The following is an 11,950-nucleotide window of genomic DNA, read 5'->3' as shown; positions in this document are numbered from 1 at the left end:
CTGGAGCACCAGGGAAGTCCCTTTATGGCTGTTCTTCTAACTACAGAAGCCAAAATCAGGACCCAAAAGAAATCAATCAGTGGAACAAATGTTAGTGAGTTTTCTTTTTTCAAGATTACCTCTTAGTTTTTGTGTAACTTGAAGCACGCAGAATGTAGAGGGGAGGATCTGGATTCTTGACCTGGAGATGGGATTAGGAAGATAGATTAGAGCAATTTTGACTAATCTGAGTGTGTTCAGTGCAAGCCTGCTAGGCAGGTTAAAAGTTCTCCTTGCTAAATGTCTTAGCATAAACATCCCCCCAAATATTGTCTCTACCTCCTTCAAGAAGACTTATTCACAGGTAGTTTTCATTAGGTTTTGGGAGAGCAGCACACAGCCTTGAAAACCTGCCCTTGACACTTTGATTTTTCATTTAAACATCTGGACTCAGTCCATATGCTTGTCTTGGATTTAGAGCAATAATGGTTGCATAGAAACACATGGTCTGCCCTCTCCGGTTAAATAATGTCAGGTCTTAACATCCAGGTAAACGACCAGTTGGCGATCATTTCTGTTCTTATTTGCTCTACCTTTAGGTAAAAGAGTCAAAGCTATGCAAGTCTTTCACGCTGAAAGATGGAAGGAAACAAATGAATTTCAGCTGTGGGCATTTTGTGACTTTTCTTTTTTTAACTTGTAAACAAAAGCACTGACTTCTTTCATTCCTGATTTCTCAGTTATCTTTCTGTATAAGGTGACATGCCTGCCTTTTTGTTTTAGGAATCTTTCGAAGAAATACCAACCTAAAAAGAACTCGAAGGAGGAGGAAGAATACAGGTGTGTTTATCATTGATTGTTATGTGGTAATATGTATATGGCATTGATGATTATAAAGGAAATCTACATACATTTTGTAGATATAATATATCTACAAAAACAAGTTGCCTTCCTCATTCATATCTGTGCCAGTTTTTAAATTGGGGGAAAGACAATAAAAACCTACTCAAATAACTTATACTGAGTCACTAGACCTATTCCAGATTGTTTCAGTTAAGGTAATTAGGAAAAGCTTAGAATATAATCTAAGCAGATACAGGAAGTGTGGATTATGCACTCTACATCTTGATTTGGTTTTGTAATATCAGGTGTCTCATTCATCCAATAAATATGTCTGTTTCAGACAGCAATTAAGACATCTTAACATGAAAAGTCCAAAAATATTATCTATAATTTAGATCTAAATATCCATATTAGTACCTATAGTACGTATATGTATTTGGGGTTATATGTGGGCTATTAACAAAGCCAAATATTGCCTTATGTAGGGCAGTTTGGCTTTACACAATGAAAAATGTTTCAGTTGTAATTTATTCTGCACCATTTTGGTGAGAACCCTCTTATGTGTAATGAATTGTCAAGACCCTATGGGAGCTGTATGCAGATTAACCTGATTTTAATTACTATTTCACTGGTGGGAAGCAACGTGAGAGAGGATGTGCCTTGTTTGAAAAGGAGTGGTGTGCGTTCTGTTCTGTAGGTATACAGCATGTAAAGCCTTCCTTTCCACCCTGAATGAGATGAACGATTATGCTGGACAGCATGAAGTCATCTCCGAGAATATGACCTCCCAGATCACTGTGGAGTTAGCACGCTACGTCCAGGAATTGAAGCAGGAGAGGAAATCGGTAACTAAAATTTTTTTTTTCTTCCTACGAGATGGACCAAAGATGATGGGAATATCCCTACAAGTTTTAAATTTATCAATAAATGGAATCATATGAGATGGTGGGTCTTAAATTGCCACCTTTGAGACACGTATAAACATTCCTGACCCTGTTCGTAGAAAGTGTTTCTAGATCTTTACATCCGATTTCAAGCATCCCTCGGACATTCTGAAACTCATTTGTGGATCCCAGAATACTAACCCCTTTGAGGAATTTAAATATATTTGCGGCTATCAGATATACAAGAGTAAGCAATACAATATGATGTATGCTGTGTGGAATAAACTGTGTTAAAATAAATGTTATAAGGAGTTCAAAAGAGCCAGGAGGATGACCTCAGTTACAGCCACTCCGTTCCGTGGCTCATTCATTGTCATCTAATGAAGAGGGCCTTTTTGTTCCTCTTGTCATCGTTACAGTCTTTTCATAGCTTTTGTTGTTAACAAAAGGGAAAAATGTACCCTCAAGTAAAATATATTCATAGTCAAGATTTTGCCCTAAGAGATTTATCATTAAGCCATGGTGGTCTGTATCATTGTACTTTGATCGCCTGTGAGGTGCATAATAATTTGTTAGTAATAAAGTACCAAAGTTGGCCAGTGATATGTTTTTCTATATAAATTTGAGTCCACAGTAATTCTTTTAATGCTCTGGAGATACATGAGACAACAAGATTGATAGGGTTCTTGTTGAAATGGTGGAGATGTTAAATACTAATGACCAAAATAATTATTTAATTGCAATTGTGATAGTTTCGACAAAGTACGGGTATATATGTGAGAACATATAAAAAATGGGAACACCTAACATGCTTATGCTGTGGATCATGGGAAAGCTTCCTGGGGGGCTTGACAGTTAAGGCTTTAACAGGACTTGAGGGACAAGTAGGAGTTGCATGGGACAAACATTCAATAGAGGGAGCAGCTGTGCAAAGGCCCTGAGACAGGAAGGTGTTTGGAACATCTGAGGAGTTTAGTTCTTTCTGAAATGTAAATATGTAGCAAAATAGCTTTGGGTATGTTTAGAAGTTAGGAAGAGATATATGCCTTAGGATCAACGCATTGGATTAAAAAAAAGAGTTAATACACTGAGCTGATGTTTTTACCTATTCAACATTAAAGCAGTGATTACCAAGCAGGCAAAATTTGGCTCCCCGCCCCAGCAAACACTTGTCAATGTCTGGAGACATTTTTGGTTGTTAGGGGCATTATAGCTGGGGGGTTGCTACTGGCATCTAGTGGGTAGAACCTAAAGGTGCTGCTAAACATCCTATAACACAAAGAACAGCCTCCACGACAGAGAATTACCTGGTCCAAAATGTCCATAGGGGCTGAGAAACCCTGCACCAGAGCTCCAATTTGGTGACAGTCTCTATAGACCATGGAGACTTGTCTTTTATAAGAAAAGGAGAGCTTTTCTTTTATATGATGGGAAGGAAGAAGTGAAACAGAATATTAAGGTTTGGAATTAAGCAAAATACCTAATATAATCATAAAGTAAACACAGTAAATCTGAACACGATGCTGGACCACTTCCCTGGTTCCTGACTTTCCCTTGACCGTGCAAAGTTTATACCTTCTTCTTATTTGTTACTTTGGTCAGTGGCTTGTGTCTCTTGCTGACCTTCCTCCACTCATACAGTTTAGCATTTTAGTCAACACCCTAAACAAAAACTCTGTGCATTTACCTTAGTAGGAATCATTAATTGTATTTCTGGAGTGAGTCATGAAATGTGAAGCCCACATAACTTGGCCTCCTCCTACTTTTTTTGAATTCTCCCCCTCCAACCACGTGGCCTTCTTACCCTGTGCCATCCATGCCCTGTGCGATCCTGCCCCAGGGCCTTTGCACTGGCTTTTCTCGCCTTGGTAAGCTTTTCCCCCAGGTATCTGCAGAACTCACTTCCTGACTTCTTTCTCAGGAATATCATCTCATTGAGGTCTATCTTGTTTACCTTATTTAAAATTACAAACTCCCCCCACCTTCTCCACCCCATTTCTACCACCTCCCCCTGCTTTATTTTTCTTTAGTACTTAACCAGCATCTAACGTTTTATGTATGTACTTGTTTGTTTTTCTTTCACCCCACGCTGTAAGCTCCACTAGGGCAAGAATTTTCTTGTCCACTGTTGTATTCTCAGTCCCTGGAACGGTGCCCAGTGTGGCACAAAGCAGGCTCTCTATCAGTACTCTTGGAGTGAAAGGAAGAATTGAGCAATAGAAGCAGCCTTCTTCGACATAGCTTAGCTCTCAGTTAGACTTTGTTTTACTAGTTGCAGATCCTTGTATTTCTTTGCTGTGTTATGATTGTGTCCTTCTGTTTTATTTACTCACTGGTAATCATGTCTTTTTTACAGTCTGTCATGTCTGTACTTTGAATTCTTTTCCTTTTTTAATAAAAAATTACAGAAATTTAATGAGTAAATTATAGGTGGTTCAGACACGGGTTAAATAATATCTTGCGATGCGTGGTGTTCCTTTTATTTTAAGGGGAATTACATGTACACTTCTGAGTCAGATGTTCTGTTGAGAGGAGCTGTAAACAGTATGCTCTCTTAAAGCCTTTTGTAATTCTATTGAGATGAAAATTTAAGAAATTGTGAAACCTTTTAAAATTCTAGAAAGAATATCAGTAAGTACATTTGTGGTGTTTTAATATCATGCATCAGGAACATTTCCGCTTTGCTTATTATGTGGGTAATAGCTACCGTCATTTTGAACGACTGCATGATGTGGCATTGTTTTGATGTTCTCTGATTTATAAAGTTACTCTCATAATATTGGATATTTAACTGTTTGGCCTCAAGTGTTCGTTTTTGTTTTTTGTTTTTTTGCGGTACGCGGGCCTCTCACTGTTGTGGCCTCTCCCATTGCGGAGCACAGGCTCCGGACGCGCAGGCTCAGCGGCCATGGCTCACGGGCCCAGCCGCTCCGCGGTACGTGGGATCTTCCCGGACCGGGGCACGAACCCGCGTACCCTGCATCGGCAGGCGGACTCTCAACCGCTGCGCCACAGAGAAGCCCCTCAAGTGTTCGTTTTTACAGGTTATAATAACCAACTTCTATCCTCACAGCATCCCTGGGGGAGGGGGAGGGCTGTTACCTTATACATTGTGCTCATTATTTTACATTTTGCTACCAAGCAGCCCACGTCTCAGGGCAGCGCGCATTCACACACATGCTCCGGTTCCCACTGAGTTATTTTCTTGACCTTACACCCCAGGATGCTGGGCTGACTGGCGTGAAGGTCTCCATCAGCAGTCAGCTGTAGAAAGGGCTCCTTGAGATCATCTCATACTATGCAGTGTTTCTCCTTGCAACCATTCACTTTTGGCTACCCTGACTTTTCTTAGTAAGTGATCTAATTTTCATAAAGATGACTGTCAAAACCACAGAGAATGTGATGGTTTCCACTTTCTGGTGATGGTAATTATCAGCAGAAGCGCCACAACAGAGCGAGAGCCCAAATCCAGCTCTTCTGGGGTCAAATCCAGTTGCTCCTTCGATGCGGGACCATGAAGGGCTGACAGTGAACTTCAGATCTTCTTTAGAGGAGAGGAGAGCCCCAATGAGCAGTATGTCCAGAGAGCCGCAGCTCCCGGCCGTCAGGGAGAGAGGAAAGGACCCAGGCTCTGCAGTCAACAAACCCACTCAGGACTCCGGCAGCCCCACCAGCTAGGAAACCTTAGGCAGGTTATGTAACTCTGAGCAGCCAGTTCTGCATCTGTAACTGAGGCTGATTATAATAAACCACCTTCCCGAGTTCAGGGGAGGATCGCAAGAAGACAGGTATAAACCGCCTAGCACCACATTCTGTGTATTGATATATAGGCACTGCATATCTGGTACCTTCCATCAGGTCATTCTGTTTCTCAGTACAGAATCTCCTTTCTACTCCAGAAGGGGTTTGATCAGGGTTTTTTTTACAGAAAACAGGAGCAGATACAGGTCTCCTTGTGACCATATGTCATAACAATATTGTCCATAACAGGACCAGTCTAAAAAATGTTCAATCGGCTGATGGCATTGAAAACAAGCCGCTTTTAAAATTTTAGGTCGAGTTACTGTTTCTCATGGCTGACTAGAAATAGTGTCTTGCTTAAGTACCACTCTTAACCATCAGCCTAATACATTTTGGGCCGTTTGATACAGTGGCGAAATCCTCCCTGCCCAAAGGGACGATTTAGGATTTACAGGATTTCTGCTGGATCTCGTTACTGCATATAGAGAGGATTTCCAAGTTCACTTCAGAATACTAGTAGAAAATTATTTTTCATATAGATTTTGCGATATTTCAATAGATGAATCTCTAACAGGAGTGCCTGGTGAGAAATAGCTCACCATGCAAAAGATGAGGTTTCCTTCCTTTTTTGAATGGATTTGAAGGGAAGTAGAAGACAGTAACATAGTGGGCGAGATGGATGTTCTCCTTGCCTCTGAGGCCATATCATGCTCATGAGCCAGCTGTTTGATCTTAAACAAAAGCTTAAAGTCTTAAATGTATAACTGATTCACTTTGCTGTACAGCAGAAGCTAACACAAGGTTGTAAATCAACTATACCCCAATAAAAATTAATTTTAAAAACTCTTGAAGTCTTAAAAGTAAAATAGGATAGTAATTGTTGTTCATGTTTTTGGGAGAAAGGATGATTTTTTAAAATTTATTTTATTTTTTATTGGAGTATAGTTGATTTACAATGTTATGCCAGTCTCTGCCGTACAACTCAGTGACTCAGTTACACACACGTATATATTCTTTTGGGACTTCCCTGGTGGTCCAGTGGTTAAGACTCTGTGCTTCTGCAGCAGGGGGCACAGGTTTGACCCCTGGTCAGGGAACTAAGATCCCACATGCCTCGTGGTGCGGCCAAAAAAAAAAAAAAAAATAAAACAACAGGAGTCATTATCTCACAGTTTCTCTCAGTCAGGAATCTAGGTTCCCAGGAATCCACAGCTTAGCTGTGTCCTCTGTCTCAGGGTTTCTCACAAGGCTGTGTCAAGGTTTCAGCCAAGGCTGCAGTCTTATCTGAAGGTTTGACTGGAGAAGGGGCTGCTTCAAAGCTTCCTCCCCCCCCACCCCCTGGCTTCGTTCTCTATGTCTGTGAGTCTGTTTCTGTTTTGTAGATAGGTTCATTTGTGCCATATTTTAGATTCTACATATAAGTGATATCATATGGTATTTGTCTTTCTATTTCTGACTTACTTCACATAGTACGATAATCTCTAGGTCCATCCATGCTGCTGCAAATGGCATTATTTTGTTCTTTTTTATGGCTGAGTAGTATTCCATTGTATACATGTATCACATCTTCTTTATCCATTCATCTGTTGATGGACATTTAGGTTGTTTCCATGTTTTGGCTATCGTGAATAGTGTTGCTGTGAACATAGAGGTGCATGTATCTTTTTGAATTACAGTTTCGTCCCGGTATATGCCCAGGAGTGGAATTGCTGGATCATATGGTAGTTCTATTTTTAGTTTTCTGAGGAACTTCCATACTGTTTTCCATAATGGCTGCACCAACTTACATTCCCACCAACAGAGTAGGAGGGTTCCCTTTTCTCCACACCCTCTCCAGCATTTGTTATTTGTAGACTTGAGAAAATATGATTTTTATGCAGCAGTTTCCACATATGCTATGTTCTCCTATTACAATGCAGCTCACTCACATAATATTATAAATAACCAGTGTTGGTCCTGACACACAAAAATCCGTTTGCTCGTTTTGATGAGAATATGGTGATTTTGTAAAAGGAAATTCTTTAAAAGAGAGCTTTGACTTGCCATTTGCAAGAGCACAGCCGTTGAGGTTCTTTCCAAAGCCTGGTGTTCAAGCCCAGCAGCAGTTCTCATTAGGAAACACGAACACTCCTGGAAGCCTGAGAGGAGGGGGGCTCTTAATTTCTTCACCTCATGGGCTCCACTTAAGGCAACTGTATTTTTGGCAAGATGCTCACCTTCTCTTTAGAGGTAATGGACTCAGTGGCCAGTCCTTGGGGTGAATATAAGTCAAAGGGCACAGTGACCGTTCTTACAGGAAGTACAAGCTTCCCCATCTATTTAGCTGACCACATACAATAAGAACGTCTGTTTCTTTTATTTACTTTCCCTTTTTAAGGGGAGTTGCTGTGATTCATTGATTAGTTACCGAAGTTTTTAAAGAATGTTACTAAAACTCTGAATTAAAGAACAAAAACTCACAAAATCCTTATCAGTCAAAAGCATCATTTTTCCAAGTTTCTTTCTGGATGTCATTTATAGATAGATAGATAGTTATTTATATACAGAAGTACTGATATCCTCTATATATGGATATAATATACATATAATATTTAAGAGTATTAGTCCTAGTATAGGTATAATTTGTTTTTCTTTATTCCCCATTCAATATCATAAACATTTTATATGTTTCTACATGAAAATATATAGTTTTCATAGTTAGAATTTTAGTGGCTATGTATTATTCTAACACATAATTCACTTAACTAATTATTGTTTGATCATAGGCTATTAGTGGTTTCTGATTATTTATTTAGTTATTTAGTTGGTTATATAAATAATACTGCCGTGAATTCTTTACTTTTGTAGCTGTTTTCTTTGTGTTTGGGGTGGGGATTATTTCTCCAAGCTAAATTCCCAGAAATGAGACTATGAGGTCAAAGCAGACAAGATTCATGGTTCTTGGTTAAACTTTGGCCATTTGTGAGATTGATGGTCTTTAAAAGAAGAAAAGATGAGATTCCCAAATTGCTGAAAGGATCAACGTGGGTGTGAATTGGCTTATCTGAGCTGTGGGTAATTCAGAGTTGCTATCAGATAGATTCCTCTGAAAGAACTATTATAAATATGCTCTTACTAGCAATTTTTGCACTCTGAATCAAGTTATTAAAGAATTTTAGAGAGAGAGGTTCAGCTCCAACCTTTGAGTCTGTGTAGGGTTATCTGCAGTGGTCACCACTAACCACATATGAGGGATTTATGGAGATTTATAGCTCCAGGAGGGGAATGCAGAGGTTCCAGCCAACATTTACTGGAACCTCCAACTACATTTCTCCTGGCAGGTGGAAGGAACGCTTGATTACGAAATGTTGGCCAGGAGCAGAATCACTTTTTGGCAATGGTTATCTGAAGAGTTCTGGAGGAAATAACTATACCTTCAGTGACTCACTAAAAATTTTTATAAATCTCAGATAATGCTTGCAAGACCCCACATTACTGAGAATTGACAATATGAAAATTTTCCCCAAGGTTTTGGAAATGTTTAAAAATGGATACTAAAAGTCACACATTTACACAGTGGTTAAGAATCTGCCTGCCAGTGCAGGGGACATGAGTTCGAGCCCTGGTCCGGGAAGATCCCACGTGCCGCGGAGCAACTAAGCCCGTGCGCCACAGCTACTGAGCCCACGAGCCACAACTACTGAAGCCCACGTGCCACAACTACTGAAGCCCGTGTGCCTAGAGCCCGTACTTTGCAACAAGAAAAGCCACTGCAATGAGAGGCCCGCGCACCGCAACGAAGAGTAGCCCCTGCTCGCTGCAACTAGAGAAAGCCCACGTGCAGCAACAAAGACCCAACTCAGTCACAAATAAATAAATAAATAAAATAAAATAAAATAAAATTTTAAAATAAATAAATAAAATAAAAGCCACACATTTAAAAGTTTAGGTATTGGCTATGTCCTATTTATGAAACTTAGGAAGGGGCTTAATTTCCTACAAGGCAGTTCTGCAGCCCAGACTGACTCTAATATGTTTAGAACATGTTTTGGTTTTTTGGTTGGTCTTTGTTGGTTTGTTTGTTTTTTGGCTGCACTGTGCCATGCAGCTTGTGGGATCTCAGTTTCCTGACCTGGGCCACGGCAGTGAAAGTGCTGAATCCTAACTACTGGACCACCAGGGCACTCCCTAGAACATGTTTTTATAAGAGATGATAGCAAAGAGGCAAAACTTAGCATGAAGGAAAGCAAAAAGTAAAAGGAGCTTATCTATATGACCAAGCTAATTACAAATCTGTTTTTGATTTATTCAGTCCTATTGAGATTCAACTGTGGATACTCTGTTATAAAGCCAGAACCTGTAGGAAGAAAACACAGAAAAGCAAGGCAGATCTTAGATTTCATGATCTGGAAAAGAAGCAGTGGGTCTAAAGAGCTGTTCTTCCTTACTGGTGTTACTGCATTTATTTAAATAAATCAAAAAGCGGGAAACCCTATAAAAGTTGTTGGTCTTCTGCATGTCACGCTTATACAGCACCCACTAATATCCCCTGGTTTAATGTGTGTCTAGAAGGTGTATTTTGTTTTGTTCTGTTCTCTTTGTTTTCAAAGAACATGTGATAGCGGCAATCAACTAATTAACACCCTGTCCCCACTGTGGTTCTGTCACTGCGAAACCATTGGCCTGGTGAACCAAAGAAATTTTATTTTCTCATTTATGGGGTAACATACTTAATTATCAGGATCCTTAAATTCTGTCCTTGATTTCATGGATTTGAAATGTGACTTCGGGTTTTGTATTTCCCCCTTGTAAGTTAGAATGAGACCTTCTTTTTCTTCTAAAAAGTGTGAGAATTTCTTGACTACTGTTGTGTGTCTCACCTGACTCTCCTATATCCAGTCATCTCCCCTTAAATGTCCGATATAGCATCACCCATCACCCATGTCTACACCGCTGTCAGCAGAGGCCCTGGAGCCCGGCAATAGTGTGAAAGATGCCCCAGAGTTGTGCAATGCAGTGGCCCTGTCAACCTGTCCAAAACAAACTTTGGATTCCCCAAAGTTTATCCTTTATCATGCCCCATTCCAAACTGCAATTCCTGCCATCTGTGAATGGCAGTCCTTTTTAACCCAGTTGTTCTGGCCAAAAACGTGGGGCACCCAGGACTTACTTTTCCCTTATGCCCCATCTTCTGTCTAATGTCAAGTCCTGTCGGCTACCCCTTCAGTAATTGTTCTGAATCCAAACACTTCTCACCACATCCAGTCTCTCATCATCTGTCATCTGGAGGACTGTCCTAAGCCTTTTATTTTTAATTTCTCTCTGCTTCCAGGCTTGCCTCATGGTCCGTGATCCAGCCCCCCATCTCCATCTCCACCACCAGCTTATCCTTAGGCAGGTGGTCCCCATCCTCCTGCCTGGTCCCCCTGCACCTCCTGCCCCCATTTAGTCCATTCTCCATACAGCAGCCAGCGCAACCTTGTGATCGTGCAAATCAGACCATGTCCCTTCCCTTCTTAAAATTTCCAGTAGCTTTCCATTGTGCTCATGTGGCTTGGGAGGCTGTCCACGGTCTAGCCCTTGCCTTCTTCTGCGTTATCCTTCCTCTCAGTCTAATTGCACTGGCTTCCAGCTGTTCTTTGGATACACCAAGCCCTTTCCCACTTCAAAGCATTTGCATTAGCTGTTCCTGCTGCTTGTAAGGGTGTTTCCGAGAACTTTGCAGTTTCACTCCTACACTTTATTCAAGTCTCTGCTCAAGCATCCTCCCAGACCGCCCTATCTAAATGCTGCCTGCACCCACACCCGTTCCTCTTTAGTTCCTTACCCTCTTTCTCTTACTGCTGTGTCCACTGTTTCACTAGGAAAGGGGCTTTGTTTTATTCACAAGTAAAGCAACACCCTGCACATGTGGGTGTGGAATTTACACCTGTCGAGTGAACGATTTGAGTTAGATTTTAAGATCTTTCAGCCCAAGGAAGGATTACTGTCCCGAAAGTTTCACCCATCAACCTCACACTCTACCTAAAATCCTTATGAAGGGTGATTTTCCTTGTTTTGGTTTGGAAGAACAGTTTCATGCCCTTGGAAGAGATCAAGTGAGGAATCTGAGTCATTTGCTGCTTAATACTGATCATTTGAAGATCCTTTCATCCTGAGTTAATCGGGATTCTTCAGAGGAATTAGAATTTTAAGGGATGTGAAAGAAGGGATCCTTTTGAAGAACAGTTTAAAAAAGACTACTGGAGTCTAGGTAAAAAGTGTGGATGTGGGGAATTCCCTGGCGGTCCAGTGGTTAGGACTCAGTGCTTGCACTGCCGAGGCCTGGGGTCTGTCCCTGGTCGGGGAACTAAGATCCCACAAGCTGCACGGCAAAGCCAAGAAAAAAAGTGTGGATGTGGGGAGAGTTCTGGGGAGTAAAAGCCAGCATGAGAATAAGAGGGTCGGTGGGGTAAGGGCACAGCAGGAGAGGGGATGAAGGAAACTTGGCCGGGGCTGCTGGACCTGGACCCGGACTCGGCGGG

The 11,950-nt window shown here is 41.0% G+C and overlaps 1 protein-coding gene across 1 annotated transcript in view; it reads left to right on the top strand.

Moving 5' to 3' along the window:
* The first annotated feature begins 766 nt into the window (after positions 1-766).
* The window catches only part of FNBP1 (formin binding protein 1), a 71,171-nt gene continuing 59,987 nt past the window's right edge, over positions 767-11,950 (top strand). The window contains exons 1-2 of the mRNA XM_007471822.1: positions 767-819; positions 1,520-1,667. Coding sequence (XP_007471884.1) covers positions 1,560-1,667 — 108 coding nt within the window. The 5' untranslated portion in view covers positions 767-819; positions 1,520-1,559. The remainder of the gene's footprint in view (positions 820-1,519; positions 1,668-11,950) is intronic.

This window comes from Lipotes vexillifer, unplaced genomic scaffold (assembly GCF_000442215.2).
Source record: "Lipotes vexillifer unplaced genomic scaffold, Lipotes_vexillifer_v1.1 scaffold98, whole genome shotgun sequence".
NCBI lineage: Eukaryota > Metazoa > Chordata > Mammalia > Artiodactyla > Lipotidae > Lipotes > Lipotes vexillifer.
Note: the sequence above shows the minus strand (reverse complement) of the source record. Positions and strands in the feature narration are given on the sequence as shown.